Here is a 19,496-nt window from a genome sequence, read left to right as displayed (position 1 = left end):
ACAGGTGGCAACGCTTCTCAGCCCTCCTCAGTTGACAAGGTTCAGGGTCCAGCCCCTCCACACGCCCATGACATGTAACCTATTGTGCAACCCTGGGAGACAAATATTATCCCCATTTTATAGATGATGACATTGACCTTTAAAGCAAAAGATGCATTATAATGCCAAGTTTATACCTTTAGCACCGAGTTCCAGAAGTAATGTGAATTTGGCTGATTTTTACATTCAAACAGAAAGGAGTTTTAAATGTCTTCATTGTCATTCTAAACCTCTTTAATAGTTCACCAGATTGTCATATAATTTTCTGTTTCTGAAGTTGTTATTATGACAATCATAATCTATATCCGTTAATAGAAAGGAGCACTAGGGTATTAGAGGACTCAGGAGAAGAGGCCACAGTTTGAACTGATCTGGTTACAACAAGCAGGGGAACGGCAGGAAGTCTCCAACCACCTGATGATTGCGTCTGTACGTTTTTCTTTAGTGCTATAAGCACTGGTAGAGTTTCGATGTACACTTTCACAGTTTTCTTTGTGCTAAGATGCATTCTGCAAACACACATTTTATATAAACAGGCTGATAGCGTATATGTAGTTCTGCAAACTTTTTATTGTTATTTTACAATGTACATGCACATGGGTGAAAATCCTGTACTAAAAGAGAGAGCACTGTAGTTGGGTCAGAAGGCTGCTGGTAAGGACAGTGATACCTAAAGCAGAGTTTCGGCTGAAGGTTAAATAAAGCACAGGCCCGGCAAGTAGTTACCAGGGAAAGCAGGGCCAGCAGTGTTCTTTCTCCTCAGAGAGGTCAGAATTGAAGGCCAAAGGCATTAAAGGTATGGGATGTCATGGAGGCCCCTCTGGCTCCTGCCTCCGCCGCCCCTCATCCCCCTGACTCCCCGTTGGCCCCTGGGGACTAAAGCCTCCTGTGCATCTCTTGGTACCCAGTGAAAACCACCCATTTTCTGCCTCTTCCTCAGCTCTTCCTGAGCCCTTGTCATATCTGCACACTCTCTCATCGCCTCCTCACTGCTCACATGCCTGTCCTGTAAGTCCTCCTGGGAGTTCTTGGGAGAATCATCTGTCCCCCTATCTGTTTTTCGCTTTGCTTTCCGGGGCACATAATCTTCAGCGGGGCGCTTTTCTGCAGCTCGCGCCTCGCTGGCTGACTTTGCCTGGGAATCGGGCTTGCTCTCCCCTTGGTGCTTGCCCTCCCCGTCAGACTTTCCCTGCTTCTCAGGCTTCCCCTCATCTTGCCCCTGCTCATCTGGCTTTGCCGCCTCCTCTAGCTTGCCCTGGCGCGCTGGCTTTGCTTTCTTGTCCGGCTTCTCTTCCTCATCTGACTTTTCTTCATCTTCAGGCTCTACTTCATCTTCTGGCTTTCCCTCCTTTTCCAGCTTGCCTTCGTTTTCACCGTGGAGTTCTTCCATGTCAAGGTTTCCCTCCTTTTCCTGTCCTGAGGGTAAAAGTGGGGAAACAGGAGACAGAGAAGAGATGTGAGAGACGGAGACACCTGACACAATACAGGCTCATTAGCATCTGTTTTTGCATTTGGCCCTTTGAGGGGTCCAGGTGGCTGTCCCAACCCATCAAGTATGTCACAGGCTTGCACCCCTCCTCCACCCGAGACAGCAATGCCATGCCAGGTCCTGCCACCTTCTTGGTGCTCACTGTGGCAAGCTCTGCGCGTGTGTTATATGAGATAGCTTGGGAGGGGGCAGGCAGTGGGGTCCCAAATCCTGCCCCATTTTGTTACTATTCACTGACCCGCAGGGATCCTGAGCTGGTCGACCCTCCTTTTCAGGTGTCAAGGTGCGCTGGGAACAACAGGGACCTACAGACAGGACAGAGGAGCAGTGGTTGTGTGGTCACAGAGACTGTGTACCTGTCTGACAGCCCATATTCATCACTCAATCTTGTCCTCCCTTACCCCACCACCCCCGCATACTCAAGCCGCCATTTCTTTTCAGGCCTTGGGCACCAAATGAGGATGCTCTCCAAACTCCGTTTTACTCTGCGCTCCCCACTCGGACTCCGGAGGCAGCCTGCCCCACCCCCACCTCTTTTGGTCCGGGTCAGTTTGTCTTCAGAGCCTGGAGTGTGAGTGGATCACTTCAGAACGCATCTGTCTACGTCTCACCGTCGCACTGCGGGCCCCCTCACCCCCGCCTGCTCTAAAACGGATTAGGAGTGGGATGAGGGAAGGGAGCCGCCTGCGGGGGTCCTCCTTCCCCCTCTTCTTGCCCGGTCCGCTATGCCCCATCCTTACCAATCTCCCGGATCTCTTCCCCCTCCCCTCCCGCTGCTGCTGGTTCCAGCTGCCACCCCCCGCCCCCCTCCCCCGCCACCCCTGCTCTGCTCTGCTGGCAGAGCCAGCATTTCAGTACTAACCTAAGGATACCCAGGACAGGCCTTTGCCTTCTCCGGCTTGTAGAAGCCCACTCGCAGCTGGTCTGCTGCTTAGAGCAGTTCAGGGAGCTGGTTCTGCTTGGGTGCCAAGACCAGACCGCAGGGCGGGCAAGCGGACGTGGGGGCTGGTGCCCACGTCTGCGCCTGGCCGGTCACGTGAACACCGCGTCACCCGAGCTCGCCCCCCCACATGCCTGACCCATCTCACTCTCCACCTCCCTAGGGGACTGAGATGAACACTGTAAGAAGGTATATGTCACAAAGTCATGAGGTGCCTAAGAAGAAGAGTGGAAGGCCACAGGATGTTTTACCTGGTGCATCTTTGATACCCATACATCTCTCTCATATATGCAAGTTACAGGTGGGACAGATGATCAAAATGGTATTTGGCTTTGTCGATAGTGTTCAGCTCTTGAGCCAAAATAACCTGCTTTCAAACCAATCTGGGCACAGTAGCACACACCTGTAATCACAGCCCTCAGAAAGTTGAAACAGGAGTCCAAGGCAAGCTTTGACTACAGTCAGTTCAAGGACAGTACAGCTACTGTCAAGGCTCTAAAACAACACATCTACCCAGCCTTGTCTGAATATAAGTGCCTGTTGGGAAGCTGAGCTGCTACTGAATGTTCCCTTGGGTTCTGTTCTAGGCTTCTTTTGGTTTTCAGGCTCTCAATTTTTGTGTGATCTCATTCATTTGCCTCAAAATACTAATGGTTCCCAAATACGCATTTCCAGACTATTTTTTAATAAACACCAGACCCTGTTTTGCTTTTTTTTCAGTCATAATAGGAGAGTGTTCTCCCATACCTCTTGAAATATATTCTAAGATTTTTTTTTAAATTTCAGTGACATGATAGTTGCATGATGAACATTTACATTGTTCTATTCCATCTATTTCCAGCATATTCTTACAGTATAAATTTTCTACATATTAGTCAGTCATTTGCCAACTCAGTTATCATACCCATAGTGCTAGTTTTCAAACAATCATTGACTTATTTAACCGTGGTCCCAAAGTATAAAGTCTGTAATGCATGCACCCCTCTTACATTAAATAAAAGTCATAAAGTGCTCATTTGAAAGGAAAGCAGAGAGTTCATAACTTATTAAGTAAAGGGAAAAAAATCTAAGATCGTTTGGGGATGGGGGATGTGCCTAGTATGCACAGATTTTGACTTCCATCTTTAACACCATTCTTTTAAAAAAGAATTCATCTTTTATTCATGAAATTGTGAGGAAATTAAGTAAAATTCATGATAGTTTTAGCACTGCATCTAACAAACCCAATGACCATAGACCCTGGCAAGGTGCTTAGTAAAATATAAAAGCTTAGTAAAATACAGGAAAAAAAGCCTTGTGTTATAGTGCTTGAGACTACCCAGTTTCAGACACCTGTTGTAGATCTTGAATCTGATCCAGGAAAACACAATCAAACAGTTGAAGGAATTAAAAATGGAAATAGAAGCAATCAAGAAAGAACACATGGAAACAACCCTGGATATAGAAAACCAAAAGAAGAGACAAGGAGCTGTAGATACAAGCTTCACCAACAGAATACAAGAGATGGAAGAGAGAATCTCAGGAGCAGAAGATTCCATAGAAATCATTGACTCAACTGTCAAGGATAATGTAAAGCAGAAAAAGCTACTGGTACAAAACATACAGGAAATCCAGGACTCAATGAGAAGATCAAACCTAAGGATAATAGGTATAGAAGAGAGTGAAGACTCCCAGCTCAAAGGACCAGTAAATATCTTCAACAAAATCATAGAAGAAAACTTCCCTAACCTAAAAAAAGAGATACCCATAGACATACAAGAAGCCTACAGAACTCCAAATAGATTGGACCAGAAAAGAAACACCTCCCGTCACATAATTGTCAAAACACCAAATGCACAAAATAAAGAAAGAATATTAAAAGCAGTAAGGGAAAAAGGTCAAGTAACATATAAAGGCAGACCTATCAGAATCACACCAGACTTCTCGCCAGAAACTATGAAGGCCAGAAGATCCTGGACTGATGTCATACAGACCCTAAGAGAACACAAATGCCAGCCCAGGTTACTGTATCCAGCAAAACTCTCAATTAACATTGATGGAGAAACCAAGATATTCCATGACAAAACCAAATTTACACAATATCTTTCTACAAATCCAGCACTACAAAGGATAATAAATGGTAAAGCCCAACATAAGGAGGCAAGCTATACCCTAGAAGAAGCAAGAAACTAATCGTCTTGGCAACAAAACAAAGAGAATGAAAGCACACAAACATAACCTCACATCCAAATATGAATATAAAGGGAAACAATAATCACTATTCCTTAATATCTCTCAATATCAATGGCCTCAACTCCCCAATAAAAAGACATAGATTAACAAACTGGATACGCAACGAGGACCCTGCATTCTGCTGCCTACAGGAAACACACCTCAGAGACAAAGACAGACACTACCTCAGAGTGAAAGGCTGGAAAACAACTTTCCAAGCAAATGGTCAGAAGAAGCAAGCTGGAGTAGCCATTCTAATATCAAATAAAATCAATTTCCAACTAAAAGTCATCAAAAAAGATAAGGAAGGACACTTCATATTCATCAAAGGAAAAATCCACCAAGATGAACTCTCAATCCTAAATATCTATGCCCCAAATACAAGGGCACCTACATATGTAAAAGAAACCTTGCTAAAGCTCAAAACACACATTGCACCTCACACAATAATAGTGGGAGATTTCAACACACCACTCTCATCAATGGACAGATCATGGAAACAGAAATGAAACAGAGACGTAGACAGACTAAGAGAAGTCATGAGCCAAATGGACTTAACGGATATTTATAGAACATTCTATCCTAAAGCAAAAGGATATACCTTCTTCTCAGCTCCTCATGGTACTTTCTCCAAAATTGACCATATAATTGGTCAAAAAACGGGCCTCAACAGGTACAGAAAGATAGAAATAATCCCATGCGTGCTATCGGACCACCACGGCCTAAAACTGGTCTTCAATAACAATAAGGGAAGAATGCCCACATATACGTGGAAATTGAACAATGCTCTACTCAATGATAACCTGGTCAAGGAAGAAATAAAGAAAGAAATTAAAAACTTTTTAGAATTTAATGAAAATGAAGATACAACATACTCAAACTTATGGGACACAATGAAAGCTGTGCTAAGAGGAAAACTCATAGCGCTGAGTGCCAGCAGAAAGAAACAGGAAAGAGCATATGTCAGCAGCTTGACAGCACACCTAAAAGCTCTAGAACAAAAAGAAGCAAATACACCCAGGAGGAGCAGAAGGCAGGAAATAATCAAACTCAGAGCTGAAATCAACCAAGTAGAAACAAAAAGGACCATAGAAAGAATCAACAGAACCAAAAGTTGGTTCTTTGAGAAAATCAACAAGATAGATAAACCCTTAGCCAGACTAACCCGAGGACACAGAGAGTGCGTCCAAATTAACAAAATCAGAAATGAAAAGGGAGACATAACTACAGATTCAGAGGAAATTCAAAAAATCATCAGATCTTACTATAAAAACCTATATTCAACAAAATTTGAAAATCTTCAGGAAATGGACAATTTCCTAGACAGATACCAGGTATCGAAGTTAAATCAGGAACAGATAAACCAGTTAAACAACCCCATAACTCCTAAGGAAATAGAAGCAGTCATTAAAGGTCTCCCAACCAAAAAGAGCCCAGGTCCAGACGGGTTTAGTGCAGAATTCTATCAAACCTTCATAGAAGACCTCATACCAATATTATCCAAACTATTCCACAAAATTGAAACAGATGGAGCCCTACCGAATTCCTTCTACGAAGCCACAATTACTCTTATACTTAAACCACACAAAGACACAACAAAGAAGGAGAACTTCAGACCAATTTTCCTTATGAATATCGACGCAAAAATACTCAATAAAATTCTGGCACACCGAATCCAAGAGCACATCAAAACAATCATCCACCATGATCAAGTAGGCTTCATCCCAGGCATGCAGGGATGGTTTAATATACGGAAAACCATCAACGTGATCCATTATATAAACAAACTGAAAGAACAGAACCACATGATCATTTCATTAGATGCTGAGAAAGCATTTGACAAAATTCAACACCCCTTCATGATAAAAGTCCTGGAAAGAATAGGAATTCAAGGCCCATACCTAAACATAGTAAAAGCCATATACAGCAAACCAGTTGCTAACATTAAACTAAATGGAGAGAAACTTGAAGCAATCCCACTAAAATCAGGGACTAGACAAGGCTGCCCACTCTCTCCCTACTTATTCAATATAGTTCTTGAAGTTCTAGCCAGAGCAATCAGACAACAAAAGGAGGTCAAGGGGATACAGACCGGAAAAGAAGAAGTCAAAATATCACTATTTGCAGATGATATGATAGGATATTTAAGTGATCCCAAAAGTTCCACCAGAGAACTACTAAAGCTGATAAACAACTTCAGCAAAGTGGCTGGGTATAAAATTAACTCAAATAAATCAGTTGCCTTCCTCTATACAAAAGAGAAACAAGCCGAGAAAGAAATTAGGGAAACGACACCCTTCATAATAGACCCAAATAATATAAAGTACCTCGGTGTGACTTTAACCAAGCAAGTAAAAGATCTGTACAATAAGAACTTCAAGACACTGAGGAAAGAAATTGAAGAAGACCTCAGAAGATGGAAAGATCTCCCATGCTCATGGATTGGCAGGATTAATATAGTAAAAATGGCCATTTTACCAAAAGCAATCTACAGATTCAATGCAATCCCCATCAAAATACCAATCCAATTCTTCAAAGAGTTAGACAGAACAATTTGCAAATTCATCTGGAATAACAAAAAACCCAGGATAGCTAAAGCTATCCTCAACAATAAAAGGACTTCAGGGGGAATCACTATCCCTGAACTCAAGCAGTATTACAGAGCAATAGTGATAAAAACTGCATGGTATTGGTACAGAGACAGACAGATAGACCAATGGAATAGAATTGAAGACCCAGAAATGAACCCACACACCTATGGTCACTTGATTTTTGACAAAGGAGCCAAAACCATCCAATGGAAAAAAGATAGCATTTTCAGCAAATGGTGCTGGTTCAACTGGAGGGCAACATGTAGAAGAATGCAGTTCGATCCATGCTTATCACCCTGTACAAAGCTTAAGTCCAAGTGGATCAAGGACCTCCACATCAAACCAGATATGCTCAAACTAATAGAAGAAAAACTAGGGCAGCATCTCGAACACATGGGCACTGGAAAAAATTTCCTGAACAAAACTCCAATGGCTTATGCTCGAAGATCAAGAATCGACAAATGGGATCTCATAAAACTGCAAAGCTTCTGTAAGGCAAAGGACACTGTGGTTAGGACAAAACGGCAACCAACAGATTAAGAAAAGATCTTTACCAATCCTACAACAGATAGAGGCCTTATATCCAAATTATACAAAGAACTCAAGAAGTTAGACCGCAGGGAGACAAATAACCCTATTAAAAATGGGGTTCAGTGCTAAACAAAGAATTCACAGCTGAGGAATGCCGAATGGCTGAGAAACACCTAAAGAAATGTTCAACATCTTTAGTCATAAGGGAAATGCAAATCAAAACAACCCTGAGATTTCACCTCACACCAGTGAGAATGGCTAAGGTCAAAGACTCCTACAACAGCAGATGCTGGCGAGGATGTGGAGAAAGAGGAACACTCCTCCATTGTTGGTGGGATTGCAGACTGGTACAACCATTCTGGAAATCAGTCTGGAGGTTCCTCAGAAAATTGGACATTGAACTGCCTGAGGATCCAGCTATACCTGTCTTGGGTATATACCCAAAAGATGCCCCAACATATAAAAAAGACACGTGCTCCACTATGTTCATCGCAGCCTTATTTATAATAGCCAGAAGCTGGAAAGAACCCAGATGCCCTTCAGCAGAGGAATGGATACAGAAAATGTGGTACATCTACACAATGGAGTATTACTCAGCTGTCAAAAACAATGACTTTATGAAATTCGTAGGCAAATGGTTGGAACTGGAAAATATCATCCTGAGTGAGGTAACCCAATCACAGAAAAACACACATGGTATGCACTCATTGATAAGTGGCTATTAGCCCAAATGCTTGAATTACCCTAGATGCCTACATCAAATGAAACTCAAGACGGATGATCAAAATGTTAATGCTTCACTCCTTCTTTAAAAGGGGAACAAGAATACCCTTGGCAGGGAATAGAGAGGCAAAGATTAAAACAGAGACTGAAGGAACACCCATTCAGAGCCTGCCCCACATGTGGCCCAAACATATACAGCCACCCAATTCGACAAGATGGATGAAGCAAAGAAGTGCAGGCCGACAGGAGCGGCATGTAGTTCTCTCCTGAGAGACACAGCCAGAATAGAGCAAACACAGAGGCGAATGCCAGCAGCAATCCACTGAACTGAGAATAGGAACCCGTTGAAGGAATCAGAGAAAGAACTGGAAGAGCTTGAAGGGGCTCGAGACCCCAAAAGTACAACAATGCCAAGCAACCAGAGCTTCCAGGGACTAAGCCACTACCTAAAGACTATACATGGACTGACCCTGGACTCTTACCTCATAGGTAGCAATGAATATCCTAGTAAGAGCACCAGTGGAAGGGGAAGCCCTGGGTCCTGCTAAGACTGAACCCCCAGTGTACTAGATTGTTGGTGGGAGGCCGGCAATGGGGGGAGGGGGAGGGGGATGTTTGCCCGGAAACCAGGAAAGGGAATAACACTCGAAATGTATATAGGAAATACTCAAGTTAATAAAAAAAAAAGCATATACTGACACATATACCAATTGAGAGGGCTAGTAAAGGCATAGAAAACACTTGCAATATCTTGGGAGTATGTAAAAATATAAATTGATACCAGATTTCAGTAGGTTAAGATTATATAGGATAATCGCTGGATGAAGATTTCATGTTAGTAGACAGTGAAAACAAACATACTAATGATGAGAAGACTAGCAGAGTTCATATAACCCAGAAAGGAACTTGATACAATGGTTAATTTAATCCTATTAAGATTAGTGATCACATTATAGCAAAGTATCTATATGAAACCATTTGGAGACAATGGTTTTAGAGTGAAAACTGTCCACCTATTTACAGCTTATAAAATACAAACTTTAGGTGTTGAGTGATAGACTGTGTGCTTAACTAGATGAGGCCTACAGCATGAATACTTACTCTCTTATGAAGACAAAATGGAAATATAAAGATAAGTCAAGATCAGGGGCTAGAGAGGTGGCTCAGCAGGTCAGAGCAATTGCTGTTCTAGAATTTCCAGCACCCTCATGGTAGCTTCCAACCATCTGTAACTCCAGTCCCAGGACATCCAACTCTCTGGCTTCCATTGGCAATGAACACATGTGATGCCAGACATACATGAAGGCAAAACACCATACGCATAAAATAAAATTTAAATTAAAAATAAGCAAAAATCCAGGTATGATTGTGCACATCTTTAACAGCAGCATTCTGGAGGCAGAAGCAGATAGATCTCTGTGAGTTGGAGGGCATTCTGATCTACTTAGTGAGTTCCAGGACAGTCAGGGCTATAGAGAGAGACCGTGTCTCCAAAAAAGGAATATTGAAAGTACATGTGCAAAAAAAAAAAAAACCAAATACTGACCAAAAAAAGCTTGTATACTCATATAATCAAAGACATACTTTAAGACAGAGATAAGAGGTATTATAATATAATATTTTAATTTTATGCATTTATTAATACTATCTCAAACTTTAAAAAATTGCAGGTCCTACAAGGATATATGCATTTTTACTTTCAGTGTTAACTGAAAAGAAGGTAAAAAGAATAGAAAAAAGTAGAATAAAGAAAACAATCTGTAAATTTGGCTTAGGGAGCTGTACAAAACACTATAAGCACTGTACAAATGAATGCTGACCAATTTTGAAGATTGACTAAATTCTTAATCATAAAGTACAATTTGAGGTTTCAATTTTACTATAATGTATCACGTTTGCCATTGTGCAAGCATACAAAAATTCAATAGTAAAATACCTATAGAAGCATTTCAAATTTAAGTAATAAACTTGTAATCTAATAAAAATTAGTTTCTATTGCCTTTCTATTGCTGCGATTAAAATCCATGGCCAAAGCAACTTATAAGAAAGCCTTTCTTTGTGCTTACAGTTTCAGAGAGTTAGAGTCCATAGGCAGGACAAAGGCAAGGCAACAGGGCCAGCTGAGAGTTCATATCTTGATCCATAAGCAGGAGACAGAGAACACACTTGGAATGGCCTGCCTGAATCATTTGAAACCTCAAAGCATGTCCCAGTGACATACATCCCCCAACAAGGCTATACCTCCTAATCTGTCCCCTAAATTCCACTAACTGGGGGCCAAAAATTGAAACGTGAGTCTCTGGGGACTGTTTTCATCAAAACCTCATTTAAATTAGAAAGTCTTTGAACTAAAGGATAATTAAAATATTAATGTGTCAACTATTTGGGGGGTAAAAGAACTTGAGAGCCATAGCTGAGCTACACTTATATTTACAATATGAAATGTATATATTAGAAGAGATAAAATATTCCAAATCAATGAATGACTCAGGCAGAAAAATTCAGAACATGGAGATAGAACATAAATCAATTAAAATTATAAGAGACATAAATCTAATAGCAGAGATTAGTTAAACAGAAAAGGCAGAATAAAAAATACATCAACAGGGCTGGAGAGATGGCTCAGTGGTTAAGAGCACCGTCTGCTCTTCCAGAGGTCCTGAGTTCAATTCCCAGCAACCACATGGTGGCTCACAACCATCTGTAAAGAGATCTGATACCCTCGTCTGGTGTATCTGAAGACAGTTACAGTGGACTTATATATAATAAATGAATAAATCTTTAAAAAATACATCAACAAAACTACAATTTGTTTACATAGGAAATAGTAATGAGATCAATCAATATACATCCTGGCATATAAATCAACGCACATACTGGCATGTGAAATAATGAGAATACACAAATAATGTGAGGGACAAAAAGTGAGAGGACTGCTTTAATTCCTACAGATGAACAAAATCTATTAGGACCAACTGGTCAGTAATTTCAAAATAATGATGACTAAGGTCTTACTAAAACAGATCTTATAATAATTGAAAGACAAGTAATTATAAAGTCCTTATACATTATAAGCTTTGGGGGTTTCTGTTTTTCATTTTAAAATTTTAATGTTGTTTGAGTGTTTTGTTTGCACATATGTATGACCCAAGGATGCAAGAAGAGGGCACAGGATCCCCAGGGACTGGAGTTACAGATGGTTGTGAGCTGTCAGTTTGGTGCTAAGAATTGAGCCCATGTCTTCTAGAAGTGTAACCAGTGCTTTTAAGTCAGGAACCGTATTTACAGTCCCATAATCTTAATATTAAAACTTGACAAGATTATCAAAGAAAGGGAAAATACAGACCAATCAACATATGTGAAAAAATAATCCTGAATGAAAAACCACCTGACCAAATATGAGAATACTGTGTCATCAACAACATACTCCTGTTGAAAGAGTAACATAGCATCTCAAAACCAATTAATAGAATTCATGTTAAGATAATAAAATATAATGCTTAACCATTATGAATTGTAAACCAAAGTGCATAGAATTCTTGATGTTAATATGAAGCATAACACAAACCCTTATAGAAAGGTCTTCTTTGATTTATCAAAATATATTTACAAAACATGTATCGCAAACCTTGAATAAAATGCCCAGGACCAAAAGCTTTGCTTTTGAAATTGGGAGTAAGATAAGAGTCATAGTTTCATTTCTGTTGCAATGATAAAAAACATGCTGACAAGAAGCAATCTGGAGCAGAAAGAATTTCTTGGTTTACAATCCTAGGATACTCCATTATTGCAGGGAAGGTAACTGGAACTGGAAGCCATCAGTCCCATCCAGTCATGAGCAGAGACAGAATGAATGCATACATGCTTACTACTCAGCTTAGGTTTTTCTACTCTTGTACAATACAGGATGCAAACCCAGGGAATGGAGCTGCCTACTTTTAGACTAGGCTTCCCACACCCATAAATATAATCAAGCCAGTCCTCCATAGACATGCGCATAGACAACCTGATCTAGACAATTTCTCATCGAGCCTTTTCTCAGAGGATTATTTTGATTGTGTCCATCACAACTAGGAATACTGAGATCATTCCAAAATTTTGCCAGAGATCTTAGACAATAACAACAGGGAAGTGGTAGGTGAAGAAACAAAGGATGGAGGGAAGATTCAGGAAGGGAGAAACCCAACTGTCATATAGGAGAATACTATTATGCAATTTAGGAATTCTAAACGTTTATGTATAAATTTTGTAATCAATAGTGATTTTAACTGATCTGGACATCACAATATACAAAATTATATTTCATTTCTTTTTTAAATAAGCAGCTTTATTGATATAAAATTCACAAATTTATTCTTCTTATTTTGGAAGTAAGGTTTTGCTATGCAGCCAAGGCTGGCTTCAATTTCGTGACCTTCCCACCTCCTCAGAAATGTGAAGATAATAGGTATGAGAGAGATATGGTGCCTGGTTTGAATTCCTTTTAGAATATGCAACTCAGTAGTGTTTAGTGTATCCACAAAATTGTACACCCATCCCCACAATTTTATTTTAGAAAATACTTTTCTTTCCTGAAAAAGTAAATGCTACCCCTCCCACAACCTTAGTAATGAAAACCTAATTCCTCTTTAAGGTCCCTCTTTAGGACCTTAGAAACTACTTATGTCGTATTTTATAAAGCAGGACAGATTACAAATCCAAGGCCAGCTTCTGCTACATTTCAAAGCCTAGTCTTAAAACAATAAGAGTAGCAAACACTGAATTTAGGCCATGAAGATGCCTCAATAAATATAAATTAATATGTTTATTTAATTTATTTGTTTGGGAAGTATTTTTCCCTTTACTTGAGTCATTCCTTTAGCTGTTTTCTGATACAATTTAACTTCATTTGAGAGGATTCAGGCTCTACGGAGAGGATGCTTCTAGTTCCAATGTAACTAATAGAGGCTACTATGATAGAACATTAAAAAAAAAAAGAAATGGAGCAGAGACTGAAGGATAGGACATTCAGAGCCTGCCCCACCTAGTGATCCAGCCCATATATACATACAGCCACCAAAACTAGACAATATTGATGAAGTCAAGAAGTGCATGCTGACAGGAACCTGATATAGATCTCTCCTGAGAGGCTCAGCCAGAGCATGACAAATACACAGGCGAATGCTAGCAGCAAACCATTGAACTGAAAAAGAGGCATCCTCATTGGAGGAATTAGAGAAAAGATTGAAAGAGCTGAAGGGGCTTGAAAACACATAAGAACAACAATACCAACAAAGCAGAGCTCCCAGGGACTAAACCATCATCCAAAGAGTACACCTGGACAGACCCATGGCTCCAGCTGCATATGTGGCAGAGGATGGACTTGTTGGGCACCAATGGGAGGAGAAGCCCTTGGTCCTGCCAAGGTTGGATCCCCCAGTGTAAGGAAATGTCAGGGTGGGGAGGCAGGAATGGGGGTTGGTTGGGGAGGAGGAACACCCATAGAAGAAGGAAGAGGGGTGATGGGATAGGGGGCTTATGGCCGGGAAACCAGGAAAGGGAATAACATTTGAAATGTAAAACGAAGAAGAAGAAGGGGAGGAGGAGGAGGAAGAGGAGGAGGAGGGGGGGAGGAGGAGGAAGAGGAGGAGGAGGAGGAGGAGGAGGAGACCTCACCACTGTAACAATGAGTAAGTGCATTTGAAGAGTAAAAATGGTTCAAATATTTTTTAAAATTCTGATGGTAAATGGTGGGTTTGGTATCAGAACTCAGCTTGACTCAATAGTTCATGGCCGTCAGTGTGTTGCTACCCCTTCCTCATATCTGAATCTCTATCCTGAGAAGTGTATGGGCAGTGGCAGGCAGGGATGAGGGCAACTAGTTTCAGCTTTGCTTTGAAGACAAAAGGAAAATGTTGGTTATGAAATTCATTTCTGTGCCCTCCAAGCTATTTTCTGATAAACTTGACTATACAATTCAAGAAGAATTTGTTCCCTGTATCCTTTTCTTTATAAAAAAAAAAAAGATGTACTTTCTAGGGGAATAATTTTCATCAGAAACTTGTACAACAATTGTGCTGGAATAGCAACTACTCATCCCCACTGTCGTCAAAACTTCCTGTGCTATATAAACAGAAGGAGAGAACATATATAAAAAGAAATGCTTTTGAAGTTCACAGATCAAAGATGTAGGTCCACTAAAAGATAGAGATCTGTCAGTTACTGAAGTCCCTTCCCTTCTCTCACATCTTACTACCTTAATAGCAGTAAATTGGCACTGCAACCACTGCCGAATGTCTGGAGTCTCTGTGCTGAGTACTTAGGAAAGCGTATCGTCAGGAAAGGAAGCGAGACTACTGAAAACCTGAGCATTGGTAACAACAGTAAACATTGGTCAACTCCTAATCAATATAAACTCTTACAGTTGAGGATCATTTTTACCCCCATTCACTTCTATTTGTTACAGCACAGCTTTTTAACAAAAGAAACTTACAGGGCACATCAAAAGGTATGGGAAACATGTTTGAAGAGACAAAACATCCATCAGCACCATCCTCGATTATGACAAAGCTCTTGAACATTTCAAACAATGAATAACAACTGATCATTTTTTAAGGGTACTGGTGGGAAAAGGACATAGCATAAATGAATATATAATAACTCCACAGGGATGGAAACCCCATTGAAGTTTGAAAGGGAGATGCTAGAAATGAAAAAAAAAAAAAAGGCAAGGGGGCTAGGGATGACTTACCAATTAGGAACACTTGACACTCTCCTAAAAGACTTGAGTTTGGTTACCAGCATTCATATTCAGGCCTCACAACTGCCTGCTACTCCATCTCCAAAGGACACAACACCTTCTTCCACAGGCATCTGCAAACATGTCACGCATGCACACGAGCTAGTGCATGAGTCTGCACGTGCACGCACGCACGCGCGCACACACACACACACACGCACGCACAGAGATAGAGACAGACAGACAGAGAGACAAAGAGACAGAGAAAGTAAACAAAAAATTTCACATATGAAACAAAAACACTATCATTGATAGTCTGACAAAATGGACATAGCTAAAACAAAAGTCAGTGTGTTTAATAGTTCACAGTAGTTAAGTTATGGAATGAACCTGAGTGTCTAAAACAGAGGACTTGATAGAGAATATGTGGTGAATATATATGATAGACTTTAGTCTAGCTTTAAAGAACAACACTTACGTCATTCCTAGGGGATGATATTATTAAGTGAATCAAAGTAGTCTCAGAATGAAAAATTACGTATGTTTTCTATTATTTAGAGTTGCTTGAATTTATATTTATAGTGTTGCTTGATGAAAGTAAAAGTAAAACTGCTTCCCTAAGAGAATAAAGAGAACTCAATAGACTGAATAGGTTGAGGAAGGAAAGGTTGGAGGGCACATAGTAATATGCTTACTAAAAGATATACAGTTGCATGAGGATATCCTTAATGAAAACATGCGATGAAAAAAATCACAAACTTAGACTATGTCAATAGAAATTGCTCAAATGAAAATGCAAATAGAAAAAAAATGAGAAAAATAAAACAAAAAGTAAAACAAGACCCCAGAATAGAACATCCAGGATCTTTGGAACACTTACAACAAGCACATTCCAAGAAGGAAGAGAGTACAGAACAGAAGTATTTGAAGTGATAATGCTGAAATTTTTCTGAACTAAGATACCAGGCCACTTATCGAAGAAGATGAGAAAAGCAAAATACCTCAAAGCTATCCTTAGGCAATGAGCATTCAAGTTGCATGAAACAAAAGACAAAGAAACATCAGGAAAGAGAGCGAATGCGGGAGAGGCGCTGACCTGTTGAAGAACTGAAACAGAGTATTCTCCATATGAGCATGTAAGGCAAGACACAGAGTAAAATATTTAAAACAAAGGAAAATAACTGTCAGTGTAAAATGATATATCTTATAAAAAAACCTCTCTTCATCAGTGAAAAAAATAAAAGCTTTCTCAGAAAAACAAAAATAGAGGAATTCAGTAGCAATAACCTGTCCTTCACGAAATATTAAAGGATTTCTTCAGGCAAAAAGAAAATAAGGGTCTGTGACATGGCTCAGCAAATAAAGACACTGCCACATGACCTGGAATCTTGAGTTTAATCTGTGGGACCCACATACAGGTGGAAGCAGAGAAATGATTTCACAAAGCTGCCCTCTGGCCACCACACTTACATCATGGGGTACGTGCACTCAGACATGCGCATGCATGCACACACAGTGAAAATAGAATTAAGTAATTTAAAAAGTAAAATAACACGATTCAACAATAAAATCTACACAAAGATGGACAGCTATTAGAAGTAGAGTAGATCAAATGTTTTTCTTCTTACCTGATCTAAAATGCAACCATCCAAAGCAATAGTGTTACAAACGTATTAAATGACAAAGTGGAACTTAGATAATTGAAATGGGTAATAAATGCTCTGTTAAAGCAAATAAATTCATAGTTTAAGCAGAAATATGATCCGATATACATTTATATTTGTCAAAATGTATAAGGATCAAGAATATAGTTCAGTGGTAGTTCACTAGCCTAGCATGAGTTCAATCTACCATACTGAAAAGTTTCAATTTTTTCATTTTTCAAAACAAACATATACTATACATGCCAATAGAAACACAAAAATTTAAAAAAAAATAAGCAAATGAAAAACCTTACCACCAAAGATGGCAAAGAAATTCGTGGCAATAAAGAGAAAACTGATATAAGTTAACGTGATCCTAATATATTAAGAATCAAACAGGCTGAGAGGTAACTTAATCAGTGAGGTGCTTGCTTGCTGGTTAAGAATTAGGACCCCAGTGTAATCCCTAAAACCCATTTAAAATTTTGCTACAGTGACACACACTTCTAATCCCAGTGCTAGGATTGCAGGGACAAGAAGATTCCTGGGACTGGATGGCCAGCTAGGTTAGCCTACTTGTTCAGCTCCAGGATAGTAATAGATCCTGTCTCTAAAAACAAGGTAGGGTTGGTAAGATGGTTTAGCAGGTAAAGGTGCTTGCTACCTAAGCCTGCTGACTGTGCTCCATCCTTGGAAGCTGTGTTAGGTGAAGGCAAGAACTGATTCCACAGAGTGTCACCTGATCTTCACACACATGCTGTGTCACATATGCACATGCATACACATAAACACAAAAGCAATAATAAACATTTAAAAGCTAGGTGCCTTTTGTAGAATGACATATAAGGATGACTTCTGGTGCCCGTGCGCGCACACGCACACACACGCACGCACACACACACACACACACACACACACACACACACACACGTGCACACACCTACCTACAATCCAGTTCCGTTCCTTTTGCTGTAATAAAATACCCCAACAAAAGGAATTTATGTGAGAAAGGGTTTATTTGGCTCACAATTCCAGGTTATTATAGTCCATCAAGTCAAGGCTTCAGGAATTTGAAGCAAGTGGTCACATCATGCCTACAGTCAGGAGCAAAGTACAATGAAGTAACGTATTGCTATTGCTCTGCTCTTTCTACTGCCATAGCTTAGAAGCCCTTTCCTAGGGACTAGTCCCACAGAGAGTGTTTCTTCCCACTTTTATGAAGATAATCATGATAACCCCAATTGTCTTTTGCACATGTCAACCTAATCTAGACATTCATTTAGTTGCCCTTCCCAGGTGAGTCCAGAATGTGTCAAGATGACAAAAAAACCCAAGAACCACACCCCCACAAAAATGTACACACACATGGGGTGGATTAGAATGAATCACATTAAATAAAAAAAGATATATACACTACAATAATCAAAAGAAAGCTGGAGTAGCTACACAATTTTTAAAAAGACTCCAGAACAAGAATCACATTTAGAAAGATGGCACTACATAGTAAAGTGAATTATTGTTCAACAATTTTTAATATGAACATGCACGCACCTAATATTGTTAAAATATGTTCAGCAAAATGTAGCAGATTTGGAAGGGAAAGAGACGAATACATCTAGTTTCAGCATACCTCATCCAATTGGTAGTTAATAAAGTAGGAAGAAAATCAATTAGGATATAGTTAATCTGAATAGTTCTATCAATCAACCAACTTCCTCTAATTGACCTTTAACTTAATTTATATCTCACTCCATCCAGCAGAAGAATACTGCTATTTCCAATCTCACAAACAATTTTTAACCAACAGACCATGTGAGGCCATAACATGCCTTGGTTATCTTAAAAGAATAGGAATCACAAAAGCGTGCTTTCTATAGAATTAAACTAAATAGAATAATGGGAAAGATAGGTGGAAAACTCAAATATCTGGAAATCAAGCATACTTTTAAATAGCACATGAGTCATATCAGAAGGCTCATGAAAGGTTTAAAAATATTTTGAACTGAATGAAAAGAGAGCATAACAATATAATACACTGTTGCAGTATAGGATAATTTCTAGCTTAAATACATTTATGAAAAAAGAAGACCTAAAATCAATAATATAACATTTTAATTTAGGAAAAGAGAAGAGTAAGGTAAGGTAATTAGAAAAATATAATAAAAATTTAGAGAAAAATAATCTATTCTTTTAGAGGTCCCAAGTTTGGTTCCCAGCACCCACATCAGATGTCTCACAACCCTTTGTAGCTCCAATTCCAGGGGAAATGAAGCTTTTGGCTCTGCCAGCATCTGTACTCATATACATATACAAACTTGCAGATATGTACACCTACAGATAATTAAAAATACTAAAAATGAGTCTTAAAAGAGCCCTTGCTTCTAAAATCACAGCTGTATAGTATAAAAAAGTGGATATGAATGATGTATATTAAATTTGATACTTAATTTGTATATAATCTATCGATAAAATTATACCATGTATAAAACTCTGGTATTTAATTCCTCCCCATATTTTCTTCTTACTACACACAACAGTTCTTCATGCATTTTATGCTATTTTCCAATTCTTCTGATTTATCAAAATGTATTCCATCCTTTCTCATTCATGA

General features: G+C 39.5%; 1 protein-coding gene across 2 annotated transcripts; it reads right to left on the bottom strand.

The window, feature by feature from the left end:
* Window positions 1-589: 589 nt before the first annotated feature.
* Window positions 590-2,550, bottom strand: Tceal3 (transcription elongation factor A like 3). Of its 2 annotated transcripts, none has more exons than NM_001401190.1 (3): window positions 2,391-2,550; window positions 1,767-1,833; window positions 590-1,455 (listed from the first exon to the last, which is right to left on the bottom strand). In NM_001401190.1, exon 3 carries the CDS (start codon window positions 1,427-1,429, stop codon window positions 830-832), a length of 600 nt encoding a protein of 199 aa, NP_001388119.1. In that variant the 5' UTR covers window positions 1,430-1,455; window positions 1,767-1,833; window positions 2,391-2,550; the 3' UTR covers window positions 590-829. The 2 variants fall into 2 exon arrangements, with proteins under 2 accessions (NP_001388119.1, XP_063136324.1); XM_063280254.1 differs by lacking the exon at window positions 2,391-2,550 and adding an exon at window positions 2,060-2,256.
* Window positions 2,551-19,496: the final 16,946 nt, after the last annotated feature.

Source organism: Rattus norvegicus, chromosome X (assembly GCF_036323735.1).
Source record: "Rattus norvegicus strain BN/NHsdMcwi chromosome X, GRCr8, whole genome shotgun sequence".
Lineage (NCBI taxonomy): Eukaryota > Metazoa > Chordata > Mammalia > Rodentia > Muridae > Rattus > Rattus norvegicus.
The sequence above is the reverse complement of the archived record's forward strand: the minus strand, read 5'-3'. Positions and strand labels throughout refer to the sequence as shown.

Excerpts from the sequence above, each read along its gene's own strand:
- Tceal3 (NM_001401190.1), bottom strand. The coding sequence starts at position 1,429 with ATGGAAGAACTCCACGGTGAAAACGAAGGCAAGCTGGAAAAGGAGGGA.